Here is a 21,433-nt window from a genome sequence, read left to right as displayed (position 1 = left end):
AGAACTCAATCCCAGGACCCGAAGGGTCACGACATGAGCCAAAGGCAGACACTTAACCACTGAGCCACCCAGGTGCCCTGCACCAAACTTTTTTGAAATATAGATAGATAGATAGATTAGATAGATGATAGATAGATAGATAGATAGATAGATAGATAGATAGATAGATAGATGATAGATTGATTGACTTGAGAGGGGGAGGGGCGGGGGGAGAGAGAGAGAGAGAAAGAGAGAAAGTCCCAAGCAGACTCTGCGCTCAGTGTGGTGCCTGACCTGGGCCCAATCTCACAACCCTGAGATCACAATCTGAGTGGAAAGCAAGAGTGAGATACTCAACCCACCCAGGCAACACTGCACCAAAATTTTAATTGAAGTAAAACATACACCATATTAAATATAAAACATAAACTGTTATTCCAAGCAACAAAACTTTATTTCACATAAAGCAACAAAAAAAGTTTTAGAGGAAAATGTCTTTGGAAGCTAGTTCATGCTAATACATCTTCAGCAACATAATATATACATAGTCTGGAAAAACAGAGAAGCTGTCTTTCAAAGAAGCCCTGTCTTAATTTTGATCATAATATTACACATTTATATAACGTATCTTTTCTCCAAGAATACTAATTTATACAGATTTATAATTACACAATTACAACCAGCAAAATCATTTTTTACATATGTCATGTTATTTCAATTGCAGTCTCATTTGTTCCTTGTCACTGAGATTCATCTGGTAAAAATATATCAAAACAAATTATAAATACCTACACTGCGAATATCTTTGCTTAAATAGTTTTAGGTCACTTCCATACCTCTTCCTACTCATAAAGACAGGAACCAAGCTGTTTTTGACTTATCCTGATACTTGGGAACATCCCCCCAACCAACCATCAAGGGCATCAGGTATGTATATAGTAAGAATTCTTTTTTTTTTTTTTTAAAGTAAACTCTACCTGCAACGGGGGCTCAAATTCACTACCTGAGATCAAGAGCTGCATACTCAGGGGCACCTGGGTGGCTCAGTGGTTGAGCATCTATCTGCCTTTGGCTCAGGTTGTGATCCCGGGATCGAATCCTGCACTGGGCTCCTCATAGGGAGCCTGTTTCTCCCTCTGCCTATGTCTCTGCCTCTCTCTCTGTGTGAAAGAAAGAAAGAAAAGGAAGAAAAGAAAGAAAAGGAAGAAAGGAAGAAAGAAAGAAAGAGAAAGAGAAAAAGAAAGAAAAGAAAAGAAGGAGTTGCTCACTCCACCAATGGAGCCAGAATTGCTAATTCTTAAAAGTATTTTTGGCTATACATCATTCCTGACTTGTAAATGATACCTCAAGAAATCGTCTCATACATTTTACATAACTACTTACTCTCCTTTTGTCTTTTTGCCTTTTACTCATTAACTCAGGAATATGTTCCTATTTCTTTTTATTCTTTTATTTGTAAAAATGAATCTAACTATAAATCATAATCATGATTCATAATCATAAATAACATCAATGAGATATGTATTTAAATGTGCATCTCATGAAAGTTATTAGGATTAAGCATTATAATAAAATCATACTTAATAAAAGAATAAAAGTCATCTGCCCATGCCAACCTGGAAACTATGAGAAATCTCTCAAGATCTCTATCAATCCCTGCATTCTCCTCCAACTGCTCACTTTCTTTCAAGCACCAGCACTTAAAGACACCATTTTATATTTAGTTTTATTAGCTTAATTTTCCTAACATAATAATGCTTTTCATGAAAGACAATTTTGGGGTATTTCAAACTTAAGTTTCAGTGCACTTGGTCTTTGAATCTCCTATTTCATTTCAAACCCCTTCTCAATGGAAAAATGTATCCAAAGCACTATCCAATTAATCAATAAGTGTTCCTAACATACAAAAGTCCTCACACTAAAAAATTTTTAAATTTAAACCTCCTGCAATATAAGACTAAATGTAAAACTTCTTTTAGAGCAACAGAAGAAGTATTTTGTGGAAAATCATAAGGTAACTAACATGGATATGTCTTCTTTAAGAGGGCAAAGAAATAAAAGGTTCAGAATTTTTGTATCCTTGTAGGTAAGTCTGGGCTTGCCATGCTAAAGAGAAATGATAAATCATATATTAAATCTAAAGTGGAACAATTCATAAATATACTCAAACTGGCAATCTATGAAGGCAAAATCATCTCAACTAAGTTTATGCAATTCATGCTACAAAATAAAACTTGAGTCTTACCTTAACACAACCTTCCAATGCACTCAATTTAAACACTGCCTGAAACGGTTTTCGGTCAACAGGACATGAAGCCAGTATCTGAAAAATGATTAGCAAATTATAACTTTACAAGTGTTTCTTTAGGAAAGATCAAAATTAAACTATAACAAATGCATTTATAATAAGTTTTCTACTGGAAAAGGAAATAGAAAAATAACTTTTTTCTTCTTTCAAATATAAAAATACTTTCCATCTGTACCATGTCAGAGAGTAATAAATATCTTAAATTTGTTAAATTCATTCAAACACTTATTAAGCACCTACTATATGCTAGATAAGTGCACTATAACAATCAATGAGAGATAAAAATCTGTTATCAAGATAATATCTATTAAGACCTGCTTATGGGGATCCCTGGGTGGCTCAGCAGTTTAGCCACCTGTCTTGGGCCCAGGGCCTGATCCTGGAGTCCCGGGATTGAGTCCTACATCGGGCTCCCTGCATGGAGCCTGCTTCTCCCTCTGCCTGTGTCTCTGCCCCTCTCTCTCTCTCTCTCTCCATCTCTCATGAATAAATAAAATCTTTAAAAAAAAAAAAAAAAAGACCTGCTTACACAGCTGAGAACTACTGGTATATTGAAAGGAGAACTACACTCCTTTAGATCACTACAGCTCTGTGATCTAAAGCACTTGGGCAACTCTAAATCAGCTATAGAAGGAATGGCTGAGACAGGTCCTGTACAGATTTCAATATTCTATGACTTAATAATTCTCTCCAAATCAATTATTTTGAATAAACAGTTATATCAGCAATAACTTCTCCGGAAAGTTTCTTATATATCCTTCAGAGAATATCCAATGCATATACATATATATATGGTATATCTTTTTAACATACAAGATAATTAATTCATATGCTGAACTGAATTTTGTTTTTCTTTTAATTATGTATCTTAGATTGGTTTATATTACTATTTCTAAGTAGGCCCTATTCTTAATTAATACCATGGTATGCCTAAGAGTTTTAATTTACACTTTCTTTCAAATAAGTAAAAGTGGGCATATTTTCTTATCTTTAAGAGCTCTTCAAAGTTCTTTTTCTTTAAATTGTTTATTCATGCCCTTTGCCTAACTTTTTTATTAGGTTGCTGGTCTCTTTAAGAAAACTGAATTGCAGGCATTCTTTATAGATTAAGGAAAATCATCTTTTGATCACTAATTGGTTCTAAATGAACTTTATTCTGATAAAATTATTTCCTGTACTTTCAAAACTAATGTGATCAACTACAGGAGTTTCTCTCATTATATATTTAACTATTTATACAGGAATAGGTCTATATTTAAATAATTTGAGATGGAGTGTGTTGTCCACTAGAGTAGGAGGGAAGATTCTGTACCATATAAAAATGCCAAAAGATGATATTATTAATACTTACAGTTATAAAAGTAAAACAGGATTTTAACAACATAATAGCAACAGTCTAAAAGACCACAAGATAGTAAATGGAATTTTGATAAAATTATCTTATATTCCTTAGTGGAAAAAATGTCATTTTTGCCTTTCTGGACTTTGGAACATATCAAGATATGTTTATACAAGCAAAGGAAGACCAGACCATATGTAGACTTTGATCATAAAATACATTTTCACAAAGCCTATGAGAGAAGTCAAAATATAAATTGAGTTACTTTTCACTACTCTGCTAAAAAGTAATTTTTCTTTTCCTGTTAAGTAAATAGGTCTTAATAAAATGCTTTACCACATCTGAATTAGGAAATGTCACCTTCCTGTATTAAATTGGTTCTGACTGGTAAAAGCCAGCTCAGCTTACTTCCAAGTTTTATAGATTTAGGATGCTATTACTTTCCCTACAGAAAACTTGACCTTAAGAAGCTTTGCGACAAGTAGTGACAAAGCTGTCCATATCTTTTTAATAATGCATTGCAAATAGCAATTCTAAGTTCAAGGAACTCAACTATGTGATTGTTGTTTACCACATTAGCATTTTACTATATGAAATTTCTTAAACTAGAAGTTGTATTAATATATTTATAATTCAAAATAATATTTAAAAGTAAAAACTTTCGGGGCGTCTGCATGGTTAAGTGCTCAACTCTTGATTCAGCTCAGGTCATGATCTCATGGTTGTGGGGTCAAGCCCCATGTTGGGCTCTGCACTGGGTGTTGAGCCTGCTTAAGATTTTCTTTCTACCTCTCTCTAGTTTAAATTTTTTTTTAATTTAAAAAAATAAAAATTTTCAAGTTCTTACAAATAACTAAAATTTCAGAATACACCTATTTCTATTTTAAAGGTAAATTTAGATAGACATTCAAAAAAAGAAAAAACAATGATAGATGTAAACTTTGTCTCTGTCAAGGTTTTTTAAAGAACTACTAACAAAGGGAAGTTCTGAATTTATTACCTACTTTCATATCTTGTCCTGATAAGTAACCTTGAGCAAATTAGACTGTGTGTCTTGGCTACCTCATTTGTGAATATACAGATAATAGAACCTCTCTCTATGGTTCTTATGGGAATGAATGGAATTACTCTAAGAGTGTATCGCATATACTAAGCATTGTGTAAAGTCTTCCAAATATCAACTAACTCCACTATACAAACAAACAAACAAACAAAAAGCTTAGTTTGTTAAGAAAAAGACAACCCACAATATGTTGTTTTACACCCAGGGGAGAGAAGTTCCTAAAGATTTTTTGTTGGAATTTGCAAAGCTCATGACACATATGGAAATTAATATATTTCATTGTATCTATTTCAATTTGTAACACTTAAGATCTAATGATAAAGCCAGAGTGTTCAAGAAATTTACTCTATATCAGGTGCACTGAATCTTTCAAAACCTCTGAAATTACATAACCTTATTTTCTTCCTTATTAAATTTCCTTGGTTGACACCAGCTAAATGGTACTCCTTCCTTTAAAACTGACAGTTTTAACCTGAGCCATTCCATTTTGATCTGTTTCAAATAATAGGGTTCTGAGTAAGATTTTGGTTTTGTTCTCTTCTCCGTAAGCATAATTGCCACAGATTTGTTTAAGGTTTCATTTGAAAAAAAGGTTGCAACTGCTACTACAAAAACAAAAAGAAAACAAAAAAATAGTTGGAAAACCACTGCTATATATTCTCACAATCTGTGTATACTTACATTTTCTAAATCTAGTTAGTACTAGAAAATTAAGTTAATAGGTTTTCTTTAGCTCAGACTCAGTCATCAGAAAAAATGCTGAGAACCAAGTTATCCTCTCCAGTTAAGGAAAGCATAGGGAAGAAAATGAGCTACCTATAGTAGATAGAATAAACTATCTTTGCTATGGCTACTCAGAAATGAGAACATCCATTTCTGACCTTACAACAGTTTAACAAACATTTCAAAGGGGAAATAGAAAAGAATTTCGGTATCCTGAGTTAAGTCTTCATTGCATACTTCAGTAAATTAAGATTGACTAAAGAATAAAAAAAATCAAAAACAGATTCTTAAAAATTAAATGGATCATTAATTTTGTATTAATGTATATCGTAAGAAAAGTACAAGGCTACATTAACACATGGCAGAATTGAAAGACATCATCATTAGCAGGAACTAATGCATAAAATTACACATAATGCGATGATCAAATTAAAAATGGTTTGCGTTGGCCTAATTTTAAGGCATTCCCAAGGGTACTTCACCCTTATAAATCCAAGAGATACCCATTCAGAAAATGTCAGATATTTTAATCTTACTTTTCATAGTTTGTGTTACTAATATAATTGATTTATAATTTTTAAATTGTTTTAAAACTGCATATTTAAAACCAATGTAGAAAATTTTGAATATACTTATCATGCTTAAAAATGTGATTTTAGTTTTGAAAACTGTCCCAAATTGTTTTCCTTATATACAACAAAAAAATACCCCTTGATTATTCACCATTTTGATTCCTTATATACAACAAAAATACTCTTTAATTAATCACCTATTTAAACCAATATGGCTTTCATTTAAGTAATTTGTAAAGTAGTTTCATAATCGAGGTAGTTCAATATCACCATTCAACTTGATACAACTACAAAATTAATAGAATTTGATCACTGCTTTACAATGTAACATGTATTAAAAAGTAGAGCATATATTTTATTGTGAAAGCTCTGTACTAAGGTTGTATCATTTAAGGTGGCAATTTTGATAGGAAAAAAAAAATCTTCCTAATGATTTCAGTAAAACATACCCTAGTATTCTGAAGCGTTGTAAATTCCCAGCTCAGATAAACCCATATTTAAATGTAAGAACAGGAAACCTTCCTTATTTGGAATTCAGGATTCTTGATTTCTAATATTTCTTGCTTCCTGTTGCTGCTCTATCCTCAATCACAAAGGCTGCCTACAGATAGCCCCTCCTAGAGAGAGAGAAGCAAGTGTTAAAGGTAAGTGCTTAAAGACTAAATCTCAGTACCTATGCTCATAAGTAGGTTTGTCTGTTTATGGGAATCTCTAGAACATCTATCTTTCCTACTAACAAACAGAGCACATTATATATAACTACAGTTCTAAAACAAATAAAAAGGATTTAGAATGCATATCATTAGAGGCTATTTTTAAAAACTATTTACAAGAACCTATTTTTCTTGTTGATGGTTCCAAGATACCTAGCCTGGACCTCCAAAGAAACTGCTCACCTGTATTCAGACTACATGTTCCCTATCACACTTAAACCAATTCTTTCAAGACAGTCCTTATCAATCCACATTAATGAAACTCCTGAGTTTTTTATAACAGCTTTTAAGAATGTATTCCTAAAGGACAAATGACTGTCAGTGATAAAATTAACATCAAGAAAGTATTTTATCTAACTACTCAAGAACCCTTTCATGTTCTTGAAGATACAACAGTTGGGTAAGAATTACATTTAATTCTAATTTATTTTTACATTTAATAGTTTATATTTTCTTTTCCTAGTAAAATAAAAAAAGAAAATTCCACAAACTACCTGTACAAATCATTTTAAAATTCTGACATTTAAAACTAGGCTATATACGATATGCATTAATTTACCCAATGGGTAAAAGCAGTATTAAATAAAAATCTATTACATTTATGCTTCAATGAATGTTCACAATTAAAAATATTCTTTGCTCTACTAAAGGTTTTACCAAAGGCTTAATTCATGAGGTGAAAACAACAGGGGATTTGGAATAATTAGTCACAAATTTAAGTTCTGGAGGACCCAGAACTAGCAACCTCTCTCACTTTTAAGGATGAAGACAGTGCTGAATCACCTATTGCACAAGTTGTAATAATTAAATGAAATGTATCTGACCATGCTTTATAAGTTTTAAAGATAAGGACTAATAGTATTGTTCCATAGATGTTTAAATTTTTGTTTATGGAGAACTATATAACAGAGAGGTTTAGTTTAATTCAGGAATAAAAATTAAAATTCCAGGAAAAATTTAAGAAATCCAGACAATACAGCTTTTAAAAGCATTCTAATCACCAGAATGTATAAATTTCTAATCGCTGTATAAAAGAATATCTGTACATAAAACACATCAGTAGTCAAGATGTAAGTCAACTAGTCAAATTCTAATTTCTTGGTTTATATTAATTCAAAAATATATTCCTCACCTGTCTGCATTGGGCACTGTTGTTTGACTTCTTCAAGAACTGTACTCATCATAGTAAGACCCTCTTCATTTCTAGTCTCAGAAGAGAAAACATACCTTTGCCAGCTGTTCAATTTTGATTTCTTTAACCTTACTTTCTCAAACTGAAGCTGTGAGCATTTGATATAAAATGGAGGGCTGAGATAAATAAGTTGAAGGAGGATAATTTGCTTATAGCAGAAAAGTTAATCACATTTTAAAAGTTACTTACAAGGGAAATATCTTACTTTAAGATAAAAAAAACTCTAGTGGATTATCAAAACCTCCTGATCACATATATTGTATGTCCCTTTAAACAAAATAATAACTCTTAAATACTTCACACATAAAAATGCTTCCAAGGCTTTAAACTTTAACTGTATTAGGGCCAAAATTTTAACCACTTCTTGGCAATCTGTCAAATCATAAACCCTATTTTCTCAACCTGTGTGTGTGTGAAAGCAGTATCTAAAGGGAATCACAATTATGATCAGCTGACATGACTGCAGCTGTGTGTCAGACTTCTGTAGCCTTCACCTTTCTGATTATCTACTTTAAAATGTGCAAACTCAGAGGATGAAGATTAAACTTATGGGCAAAGTAAAAACTGTCAATATGCTTAGACTATAAAGGTATAATAAGAGATAAAATTTATATAAGTAATATAAGTAAAATATAGGTACATATATATAAGTAAAATTAACTTTTTGAGTGTCTGATAAACTTCAGTGTATTGCTCTGTACATATTTCATCAGTACAAAGGTCTTCCTTGTTTGGTATAGATTCTCAGCTCTAATATTAATGCTTTAATAAAAATTTCAACTTTCCTTAAGTTGAAAGTGTCAATTACTGTTTATTTCAATACAGGCCTATCATGCAAGAATTTCTTGAAATTAGTGGACATGCTTCATTTGTTCTAATGTCCCCAAGGGCAAGAAATTACGATATGGGCCATGAAGGCCACTACGGGTTCCATTACCCTGAATCTTTCTGCCCTGGGTAAGGTGAATTGTATAGAATACCTGCAGACTAAAGCTCAGTTACTTGATCATCTACACGGCCTTGACTTTGGATATAGGTATTTTAGGAGCATGAAAAATTTCAGGAGGGTGTCTGAAATAAATATACTGTGCTACTATATGCCCAAGTTTACTTTTTTCTTACAGAGAATTTCTACAAGGCCTCAAATATTAAGGTGAAAATAAATAAGTACTTCTTTTTGGTTCTTGATATCTATTCTGAATCATATTTTAATGAACTTGGAGTTCATTAAAAATCTCAGATAGCCTAGCTGAATTTCTGAAAGACATATACACTAGGAAGATAATTCTCAACCCATTTTGCACTATTTTCTTATTATGTAGATTTCTAGTCACTATAAATCTCACTTTGATTTCTACCTTCCTACTAAAAGTTAAACATTGGTAAAATTTTGAACTATGGATCAATTTTTTTTTTTTTTTTTTTACTATGGATCAATTTTTAAAAATTATTTTAATTTCAGGCTATTCCTTGAAGTATTTAGCAACAAACACGGTTTCAGAATCCTTGACTTGAATATTAAATAAACACTGATTTAAATGAAAGAATATTTTAAAAAGCCTTAGTATAGGACCTGGCTGGTTAGGAGCCTCTAAATACAGATGTATATCCTAATCATGAAATCCAACATAAACTGCAAGTCCCTCTTTAGAAAACAGAAAGTGGCTAAGTCCATTAAGTGTCTGCCTTTGGCTCAGGTCATGATCCAGGGTCTGGGATCTAGCCCCACATCAGGATCCTGCTCAACAGGAAGTCTGCTTCTCCCTCTCCCTCAGTCCTTCCCTGACTCATGTTTTCTCTCTCAAATAAGTAAAATCTGTAAAGAAAAAAAAAAAAAAAAAAAAAAAAACAGGAAAAAGAAAAAAGAAAACAAAAGGTGGCTAAGGAAAATGAGAGGCCAATGACAACTAATGAAAAAAAAAAACCCACCAGTGAATCTGAAATCTGATTCTATTTGTCAAAGCACATATATGCTTCAAAACACATCCAAATTTTTATCTTACCAATAAAAGATTTAAATGGAAAATTTAATTCAAAGCCTAAGTGATTCTGTTAACCAATATTCATTTATTATTTATAATGAACAATTTATTGGATTGTGCTCTTGTTACTGTTCAATTTAATGATGGCTGCTATCCTGATTAGGGACAATGAAATAATTCAGAATAACCTCTGGTTATTCTCTGCTTTCAAGGTTAATTACTTCTGTTTAAACAATATTACAATGCCCTACCTACTTTCTTTTAAAAGCAGTTTGGCTTCAATAAATGTTTATATCCAAAGGAATAACACAAAGAGAAAATATTACATACAAGACAGGTATTGATTTCAACACTTAATGTTATCAAGTATTTCTAACTTAAAAAAAATTACTAGGTGGCTCAATAAAGCCTTCAACTCGATTTCAACTCAGGTCATGATCTCAGGCTCATGAGATCAAGACCTACATGGAGTTTTACACTCAGCTGGGAGCTGGCTTGAGATTCTCTCTCCTTCTTTTTGTCCTCCCCCCTCCCCCCCTGCACTGCCATTCTCCCTCAAATAGAATCATGAAAAAAAAATTCTCAGCAAGAGTTTAAAAAAAAAGGTAAGTTTAGAACTGTCTGATAGAGTTGAAAATGTGCATAGTACACAATCAACTAGTAGTTCCACTTCTAGGTACATACCCTAGAGAAACCTGGAACATGTACACCATGATAAAGTAGATGATTGTATTGAAGTTGCATGTAGAGCACAAGGATGGAGAATCATGTCTATTCTATACATTCTAATTTCAGAGAAAAGCATATGCTCAGACTATGCTGCTGAACCTTACAATTATGTGATCACTAATCTTATAAAGGCACTGAATTGAAACCCTCTACCCATCTAATAACACTGCCTCTCTACGGAAGCAAAATCTCTATTTTTAAAATATTTAATCACAAAGCAAACTAAGGTGCGTTAAATTCAACACAGATGAAATCTTTAATTGGATGGCATTGAAAAATATGCATTCATTAGTCAATGCTCCTGCAAACACATCAAGATTTATAATTATATTAAATAATTAAATTAAACTCAACATATTTTTTCCCAAAATACATTTTTACTTCTGCTTAGTCCCTTCTTGCCAAGATCAGTTTAGGCTTTAATCTAATTACAACTGTTTCCAAGTATACTACTATGAATTTGATTCATAGTAGTGAATCAGAACTTTTTCCTCCTTCCAGAACTCAGCCAAAAAGTCAGTATACAGTTATATTCTCCTTTCTACATTGTTAATGAAAATGTAAATAAAACACAGAACTTTGAAAACCCCAATTATGTAACAAGCAATTAATTCCAATGTGCTTAAGGACATCAAACAATCTGAATGCAGCTGTTAAAAATATTTTTGTGATTTATCTCCTTTATTTATTTTTACACACTGAAAGACTACTAACTCAGAAAATACAGCATGACTCCTATGATGAGTTTTTATTTCATAATTCATAACAATCGGGCTTATAATGCATACTCAATGATTCAATGTACCAGTACCATGATCTACTTGGCCTGAACTAAGTCAATATAATACATTAAAAATCTAAAATATCCTTACTACCTATGAAGAATCTCAGTAATATCTTTAACTCGGACTCTGAAATTAGTTCACATTACATTAAAAACAGGAATTAGAAAAGGTAGTTCAATATTCACTTCTGCCTCTTTAAGCTATGAAGTCTTGGTCAAGTTCTAAAACACAAATCCAAGCTCTTCATTTATAAAATTGAAGAACACTACTATACTACATCTGCTCTTATTATACCACAAGGCTGATGTAAAAAGAAATCAAATAATCTATGTAATACTACTCTGAAAAATATAAAACACAAAACAGACAGAAGGTGTTATTAGTAGTAAACAGATATTATCCCAAGAGGGTCAAGTACACCAAAGATGAATTACTGCATTTCTACTACCCACCCCCACCCTCCCCCCCGCCAAATCTGTTATTCCTGTAAGGTTGTTTTTTTTGTTTTGCCTTTTTTTTTTTTTTTTTAAAGATATGCACTTAAAAATGTTTAATTATAAAAGAACAAAAAAGATGTGTTAAAAAAAAAATACAGAAGAAAATATACTGACAGCATTTGAGTAATACAGGGAAATTTGTCCAGAGTAAGGAAAAAAGTTGTTACTGTGAAATAACTTACAAAAGGCATTATCAAATCTTTAGGTAGAATGATATCATGGCTAAGGAATTAAAATACAATATTTAATTTATACTCAGACTCACCTCTGCCCATTTAAGAATACAGGTCATGCAGAAGACATGATTACAGCTTTCTGGAAAACCAACTTCTTTCTCTAATAGGCAATTAAGACATATCGGACATCTGTCAGCTTCACTGTACAACAGACCAGTGGTAGCAGTATTATCTTTGTTTTCTTCACCTATAAAATAGAGCAGCCATATATGCTTTCAAGTTTTCGAAACCAAATGACATGTTTGTGGCAGTATCATGAATAAGATATTCTAAAGAGACTCCCTACTACAAAAGTATTAGATTTTACAGTGTAACAAACTTACTCCTTGAGTACAATGCCTTGAGCACAACGTTTACTCATCTATATTTTTTAGTAGGGAAGTAAAAAGAATTAAATAATAGCCAGATGGTTCAAAAATGTTAAAAGCAAAAAAAGATTACAGTGACAAATCTCCCACTCAAACCTACTCCCATCCATCCAGTCAACGCATAACACCCATCCACCCAATGCAACGTATAACAACTATTAAGTTTCTTCTGTGTTCTTCCAAAGATTTTTTAATGCATAAGCATCTCTTAAAACACACCCTTTTAAAGCTCCTTCTTCACATAAATACTAGAACTCTATACACACTAAGTCTGCTTTTTTTTTTTTTTTTTTTTAACTTATTGATGGACATTCACTTATTTCCAACTTTTGGCTATTACAAACATGTTACAATGAAAAACTGTCATTTCGGGCAGCCCAGGTGGCTCAGCGGTTTAGCGCCACCTTCAGCCCAGGGCATGATCCTGGAGACCCAGGATGGAGTCCCATGTCAGGCTCCCTGCATGGAGCCTGCTTCTCCCTCTGCCTGTGTCTCTGCCTCCTTCTCTCTGTGTGTCTCTCATGAATAAATAAATAAAATCTTAAAAAAAATTATGTATTAAAAAAAGTCATTTCACATTGTTAATAGCATATCTATAGGATAAATTCCTAAAAAAGGAATTATATAAAAATGGTCAGCCGAAATGCAAACAATACACACCAAGCAAATGGAAAAGTGGGGATCATCCTGGGAGCAAATGTCTGTATTAGTGCTCACATCTAGAGACTAACCCTTACAACCAACTCAGGAAGCAGAACTGATCCTAAGAGACTTCCCTACTAAGTCAAAGACCCCAAATGAGGCTAAAGTAAAGCATGGGTTCAGGAAACAGCAAATATAAATCCTCTGAAGGAAAACATCCCTTATATGGACCCTGAGAATTCTATAGATTAAGTTTAACAAACATGCATTCATAATCAAACATTACCAAATCTAAGAAAATAAGCTGCCTTGAGTAAGAATCAGCAGAAACAAGGACTTAGATTTTTTCATTTTATATATTACACATGTTAACCATAAATTTATTTAGATGCCCACTGGCTTCAAATATCAGAATTTGTAAACACTACAGAGAATAATTAGCATATTAGACCCAGATGAAAAGAATATTTGTGAAGTGGAAGACAGATCTGAGAAAACTACCTAGACTGTAAGAGACATACAAGGAAATGTAACCTGGGAAAGGAGAGTGGGAAATGAGGTCAGAACAAAGTCTAACATACTAATTGAAGCCCAGAAGAAGAAAATAAAGAATACACACTAGTTAAAACAGTAATGGCTGAGAAATGAGAAAACAAACAAAAAAGATCCAAAAGATAAAGGACATACACAAGGGATAGTAACCAAGAGAAATGACAATTATCCATGCCAGAAACAATGTAGCAGATCTTTTTATTTTTTTTAAAGATTTATTTATTTATTCATGAGAGAGAGAGAGAGAGAGAGAGAGAGAGGGGCAGAGGCAGGCAGAGGGAGCCCGATGCAGCACTCGATCCCAGGACCCAGGATCATGCCCTGAGCCAAAGGCAGATGCTCAACTGCTGAGCCACCCAGGCATCCCCAACATAGCAGATCTGTACAACATCAAGGCATCAAAGATAAAAATAAGATCTAAGAAGAAAAATGACAGAAAAGACAGATCATTTATAGGGGATTGACAATTAGGCTGAAAAGAGATTTCTTGATAGCAAAAGAAAACCAGAAAATGGTTATAATGTCTCCAAAGTGCTAAGGGGGGGAGGGGAACCCTATCAATCCAGAATTGTGTATCTCCGAATAATTTTGAATACAAAAACTTAAGAATCTACCACTAATAGACTTTCACTAAAGGAACTTAAAGTGTTTTTCAGGAAGAAAAGAAGAAATGGGAGAAGAAATTTCCCCCAACCACTATTTATATTAAAATACCAATTAATTTGTGGTGTTTCAAAAAGAAAGGGTGACTATAACCCATAAATCAAGAGTAGGATGATCAGAGTTAACTTTAGAAACAGAAGAAAAAAATCAATGCCAAATATTTTTAAAAACCCTAACAGAAGATTACAACAACAACAAAAACAGAAAAGTATATTCAGAAAACATTAGGAAATAAAAATTTAAGAAGAAAAAGAAACTTCAAACAAACCAAAACCTCCCAGGATGATCCCCACTTTTCCATTTGCTTGGTGTATATTGTTTGCATTTCGGCTGACCATTTTTATATAATTCCTTTTTTAGGAATTTATCCTATAGATATGCTATTAACAATGTGAAAAGCAAAAATAAGACATGGGAGGAGGAACAAAAAATGTGTACACATCTTATTCAGGTAGCATATTCAGGTAGAACAATAAAAAGAAGTGAAAACAAAACAAAACAAAAAACCACTCTGGTATTTTGAAATATATTCAAATGAACAGTTCAGAAACACTAAGTTTTGCTTTCAACACACAAGCTTTATAAAAAATAAAAAGTTACCTTCCATATCTTCATACTCCCGATCTCCCACATTTAAGGTATATACAGTCTTCCTCTTCATTTCTCCTTGAGAAAGGGTTTCCTATAGGATGAATTATAACAGAGAATTTTTATGTTTGCTTTCTCCCAGTATCAATGAAAAACGAAAACCCCCAGAACTATAAGAAATTATTTTATACATAAAAGAACACAGTACAAGCCAAGTCAGTAAATTTTACATATAATCCAGTAGTTTTTTATACTCCTTGCCATCAAGTCTTACTGAAAGGGAAAGCCTTATATAGGTACTAAGCAACAAAAACTAAATGATAGATTTTATGGAACAGGCTTAAAATAATTAGAGTTTAGGGAAAAGAAATCAATTTGAACTGGAGTTTTCACTGAAGGTGATAGGTTATGTGTGTTGAGGAGTTTAAGGCATTTAAGGGACAACACAGTATAAAGTAATAAATACATTTAACTAGGCCAATCTGACAAGAATGAGTAAAAAGTATGAGAGAAAGAAAGAAAGAGCATGTGTTGTGAGTGTTGTGTGTGTGTACTGTAGAGGGATATATGCCAAGAAGTTCATCTGAAAGACTATAGTCATGAGTAAGGAAAGCAATAAGCAGAGCAATGTAAATCAAGTAGGGACAGATTACAAATCGATCACCAATGATGGAGAAGTTCAGATGCAATCTTACAGATTCCTCTGAAGAAGACTGAAATGATAAAAGGAATATAAATGCATCTTTTAAAAGAATGATCTGCCAGCAAAGCACAGAAATGGATTATAGCAGGGAGAGATGAGAAGCAGACAGATTTGGAATTAACAAGAATTTCTGAGATATGGTAACTAAATAAATACGGGGAAGGAGTCAAAGATTATTCTGGCCTAAAGGACTAAGAAAATGGCGATTCCAAAAGGCAAAAAGAGAAACGTGGGAAAGAAAATTAATTTGTTAGTAAAGGGGAATAAGTTTTTGAGGTAAAATTATTTTGTAAGTTAACCCAAAATTCTTTCTTGAACTGATACAAAACACATGATTCTAATGAGCTGTTCAAAAACATTCTGGAATATCTAGGCACAAGAAATCCCCAATTTCATCAGTTATAATTCTTTTTTTTTCATCAGTTATAATGCTCCCGCAATTATACAAAGGAATTTTTCTATTAGTTTCTTAAATAATTTAAACATACTAGTTTCTACATTTAAAGTACGTATTGCCTAGGAAAATTTTTTTAAGCTAAATAAGGAGAAATGCAAAGACCCATAATTTGGTTCAAAAACCAAATGTAAAGCAGATAAGAAACTTAGCAGCACAAAGATAAAGGATTTAAAGGTTTTCGTACATTAAAAAGTCAAAATCAGTAAGGATTAGAGTTACTTTAAAAAGTTAATTTAATCAGTCTCCCTTAATAAAAAGATTGTCAAAAACAAAAAGAAAACTTCCCTTCAGCCTACATTTGCAAAACTTTAGTTCTGATGCTATTCCCCTTTAGGGGACAAACAACAAAATGATGAATGTCCAGGGAAGATGACCAAACTGGTGACAGCCCTGGAGATCGTATCAAATAAAAAAAGGTAAAAAGTAGTAAGAATGTTTAGCCTGGAAGAACAGAAAAGCTTAAGGAGGTTAGCAGTTACTTTCAAATGGAATGGGCTGTACTAAAGGGAGGTAGAATAACTAACCTATCAATGAAGACATTCAAACAGAGATCCAATCACTTCCGTGGGCTTTTTTTTTTTTTTTTTTTAATTCAAAGATTTACTAAGTGCCTTAGGTATACAATTAGGCAATGCTCTAAATATAGCACTGAATAAGAGACAGAAATTCCTGACTTTACATTCTAGTAGGGGAGAAACAATGAACACACTAAAATATCTAGTATGTTGAGATGTTGAAAAAAATAATTATAAAATAAACCCACAATTATGAAGAAGTCATTATGTATACAAAGTATTTAGTGAAAGACTTTCTGATAAAGTAAAATTTGAAATGGCAATCTGAAACAATCAAGAGAGAATTATGTGAATACTGAGAGGACCTATATTCTAGGCAGAAAAGAACAGTAAATATCAAAGTCCAAAGGCAGAGAAGAGCAGCATGTGTGATGTGTTCAAGGAAAAACAAGGAGGTAAATGTGGTTAGAATAGAATGAAAAAGAGGAAAAGTAATAAAAAAAGACAGAAAGGTAATAAGATCATGCAACACCTTAAGGGCTAAGGTAAACACACCTGTTTCTTTGAATGACATGGGCCAGTAGCAGATTGTAAGCAGAGGAGGTGGCAAAGGAAAAAGCAAGGACACTAATCATCTAGGGAGGAAGATGACAGCAGCTTGTACCAGAGTAGCAGCAATGGTGATGAAAAGGGTTCAAATTCCAGGTGTTTTCAAAATACAGCCGTCAGGATTTGCAGAGAGAACGGAAGTCCAGGATAATTCCAAAGTATCAAGAGTCCAGGATAATTTCAAAGTATTCTGACCGGAGCGACTACAATAACGGAATTACTGAGACAGAAGATTACTTTTAAAATATTCTGTCAGTCATAGGTTACTCTACTTGGTATTCACTTAGGACAGTATCAGTGTCACATGGGAACTTGTTACAAACGCAGGATACCACAGGCACCATTCCAGACCTAGTGAATAAGAATTTAATCAAGATCTGGACATGATGGGATCCCTGGGTGGCTCAGCGGTTTAGCGCCTGCCTTTGGCCCGGGGCGCGATCCTGGAGTCCCGGGATCGAGTCCCGCGTCAGGCTCCCGGCATGGAGCCTGCTTCTCCCTCCTCCTGTGTCTTTGCCTCTCTCTCTCTCTCTCTCTCTCTCTCTAGCTCTCTCATGAAGTCTGCTTGCTTCTCCCTCCTCCTGTGTCTCTGCCTCGCTCTCTATCATAAATAAATAAATAAATCTTAAAAAAAAAAAAAAGATCTGGACATGATTTATACCTACCTACGTTAAAACCTGAGAAACATTGCTCTAGGCAACTTCCCAACTTAATTGATTTTGGAGGCATACTGTGTTCCTGATATGATCTATAATTGAGTGTAATCCTTATGTGGGGAAATTCATACCACATCAACTCCCCTGGTATCCTAAGTATCTAAGAATAAAAAATATTAAATGTGATAAAACATCAATTTGAAAATTAACATATTTTAAAAATCTAGGAAGTTATCAAAATGTGCAATATACCATTCCTTTACGTAGCTAAATAATTTATGTCCCATTGGGTAGTCTAACCTTATGCTGTTTTCACATTTCCTCCCTTAAGAATATTAAGCTTGTATTAATATATAAATTACAATTTATAACTAATATTTTACAGTGAATACTGCTCTATTTTAATTCATGCAATGAAGTACATAAGCAATAGTTTACCACTTAGAAACTAAGAAGCCTCAATCAAGTTACAGACTGCCCTTGTTAGAAATCTGCTTAAAAAACTAAGTGCTCCAAATTCTTAAAAGTTCTATGCTTCTTGAGTACATCATGTATTAACTGCTGCCATATCTAAAACAATTAGGCTACATTGCCAGTTTATTCGCTCAAAATGATAGGGTTCAGGCATTTCACTAGATAAAAGTCACAAATTTTAGTTCAACAACTTAGAAACTTACAGTTTGTTCACATTTATTTGTTCTATCTGCCTCGATTCCAATTTTTAATCTAAGGATTCATAGTTTTTAATATCAGTTTTGTTTTAAATTTCCAGTAACAGGAGCATAGGAATACAATGCAGACTCTTAGTCCTAGGCCAATATTTGTCATAAAAAAAAAAAAACCTAAGAGATAAGCCGTGGGTGGGCAGGACTATCCCTCCTGTGGTTATCCAAAAAGTTAAATATAACTTGAGTTTATGATGCTATTTATGATTCTGAATCATGCCGTATTCTACCTATGCTACTTAATAGTTCAACCGAGTTCTGTAATTACCTATAAACCAAACCGAATTTTCTTTTAATTTTGGTTTACTTCAATAAATTTCGAAGAATGGTTCTTCATTCTTGACTTTAAGTTAGTTCTGTTTACTTTTCATATGACTTTAATTTACAGATTTCAATCTTTTAATATCTCTTCCCAGGCTCCACCTTTCCAAGGTACAGTATCTCTTAAGTCTGTTATCTCTAACAGAACGATCTTAAAGCACTTGTATCTTCCAAGTTACCCTTCTTATTTCATTATATAATTGCTTCTGTTATGTATTAGAAATACTATTCCAAATATGTTCATAAAAACAGTTTGGGGGAGAATGGCCTAACTTAAAAATTTTCTTTATCATAAAAGCCATCAACTTTTAGATGTGGAATTTAAAACAAAACAAAACGAAACAAAAAACAGCACTAATACAAATCAGTTTTCAGAATTCAGAATTCATTCTCCCAAACCCTGGAATACATGGAAATGAGAATCCTAGGCCAGCCATTATAGTGCATTCAACTAACAGTAGTGTAGAAGACAGTTCAATTTTCTAGAACAGGACTGTCCAACAGGGAATTGTTCTATCAAGTACTTGAAATGCAGCTAGTACAACTGAGGAACTAAGTTTTTCATTTTCTTTAGGTTTTTAATTAAATTTAAGTAATTCAGTGTGGTTACTGGCTCCAGTCACAGCAAAATTCTAGGATATAACTACCATCCTCTATAAAAGAAAACTGTTTCAAGTTACACCTAAGATGCTAATAATGTATTTTCTCTTGTAGTGGTTGCTGAAGCACCTCAAGCTTCAAGGAATCAGAGAAGGGAACAGAGGTTCCTGGTAACAGAAATTAAACATTTTAGCCTTGACTGGCTCTACTTAAAATTCCTATCCTTCCCTTCCCCCCATCCTTTTCTCTTCCAAAGCCTTCCAAAGCCTTTCTCTTTTTCTTTTCTCCTTTTCTTTTCTCCTTTTCTCTTCCAAAGTCTTTCCATCGACATCCAGTTCACACTTTCAACTTTGCTCTCCTTGTTCCCTCCTACTGTCCTTCCGGCCAAGTCCATTGTATCTAAAGATATGAACATCCTAGTTAAGACTCAGACCTAACTTCAAATCCCAGCTCCACTGCCATGCATTAAATAGCTGTTATTATTATCATTACTTTTTAAAAAAGATTTATTTGTAGAGAGCATGCACACCCATGCATGAAGAGGGGCAGGGAGAAAGAATCCTCAACCTGACTCCCTGCTGAGCACGGAGCCTGATGTGGGACTTGGTCCCAGGACCCTGAGATCATTACCTGAGCAGAAATCAAGAGCCCATGCTCAAGCAACTGAACCATCCAGGTGCCCCTATTGTTATTATTAGTGCTAGTAAGAATATAAAAATAGGGAAGGGTAATAAAAGTGTTAACTGCCCATTTTTTTTTTATTTTCCCTAGACACGAGGGAAAGACAAAGACAAACACCGAACTGAAAAAATACAAATCAACATTTCTGAGTAACAACTAAATTGATCAAGTCCACTAATATTCTGTCAGAAGAGTACCTCAGATCTTTTGTGCACACAAAGACATATAAAAGGCCATGAGGAAGTTTAACTCTATTTCCCACCCCACTCCCAAACCCAATCCTGCCATTACAGATTCTACCATAGAAGAGAACAGATAGGATAAATGAGAGCCAAGGCTGAATGAAAGGGATACTGGGAAAAAGTTAAGAGCTATCCCTGTGTTGGACATACTTATGCCAAGGACAAAGCATATTTCATGAAGATGCTAAATACTATACTGATTCACATGGCTAAAGTCTTCAGAGTATCCAGTGACTCCCAGAACCACTCTCAGATAATCTATTCTTTCTCCTTCATTTCCAATCCTCTATCCAAGATACACTGTTCCCAAATTCAATCCCCTGTCCAAAAAAATTCAATTTAAAAAGAAGGGGCACTCAGTAAGGTACTCTGAGTGGTATATTTCAGTGATTAATGACTTGGGCACTGGTGTCAGTCAGGCAAACCTGTGTTTATGATATTATCTAGCAGTAATAAACACTCAAATGTTAATAACCATTACAATTAAATGCACAATTTTTCATCTCAATCCCAGTCTTATATAAAGCCATTAACTGCCTCCCAATTACCTATTCAGAAATTTGATCCTCCCTTTAAGAATGTTATTTTCATTGGGAGAAACCATAGCAAAGCTATTTTTTACTAATATCTCGGGAGGGATAGTGTGCATTATCATAAGCCAGTGGTCAAAAAAATGGCCAAGGTTTTCTGTAAATAAAATTTTGTTGAACACAGCCACGCTCATTCATTTACATATTGCCTATGGCTTCTTTCACAGTACAGTGGCAAAGATGAGTAGCTGAAAGAAACCATATACACTGCAAAGCCTAAATAAAAATACCTATGACCTGGCCCTTTCCAGAAAAAGTTTACAGATGTGTTTCAGTCTCTCACAGCAGAAGGCTCTTCAAGTTTTCTAAAGTATAGGCATCTACCTACATCTATATTCAACCTGTACTCTGGCATGACAGTTACTACACATCTTAAGTCCATGGTTCTACAACCCTGTCCTTG

General features: G+C 33.5%; 1 protein-coding gene across 7 annotated transcripts in view; it reads right to left on the bottom strand.

Moving 5' to 3' along the window:
* Nucleotides 1-21,433, bottom strand: part of SCAF11 (SR-related CTD associated factor 11) — a 73,980-nt gene that overhangs the window by 31,596 nt on the left and 20,951 nt on the right. For 4 of the 7 annotated variants that reach the window (XM_072798231.1, XM_072798234.1, XM_072798235.1 and 1 more), the window contains 3 exons: nucleotides 14,944-15,025; nucleotides 12,148-12,305; nucleotides 2,225-2,302 (listed from right to left, as the gene is read on the bottom strand). In XM_072798231.1, the coding sequence (XP_072654332.1) occupies nucleotides 2,225-2,302; nucleotides 12,148-12,305; nucleotides 14,944-15,004 (297 nt within the window). In that variant the 5' untranslated portion in view covers nucleotides 15,005-15,025. Of the gene's footprint in view, nucleotides 1-2,224; nucleotides 2,303-6,433; nucleotides 6,602-7,829; nucleotides 7,901-12,147; nucleotides 12,306-14,943; nucleotides 15,026-17,161; nucleotides 17,186-17,270; nucleotides 17,436-21,433 lie in introns of those variants that run through there. The other 3 variants (XM_072798236.1, XM_072798233.1, XM_072798237.1) reach the window with 3 other exon arrangements.

This window comes from Canis lupus, chromosome 25 (genome assembly GCF_048164855.1).
Source record: "Canis lupus baileyi chromosome 25, mCanLup2.hap1, whole genome shotgun sequence".
Lineage (NCBI taxonomy): Eukaryota > Metazoa > Chordata > Mammalia > Carnivora > Canidae > Canis > Canis lupus.
Note: the sequence above shows the minus strand (reverse complement) of the source record. Positions and strands in the feature narration are given on the sequence as shown.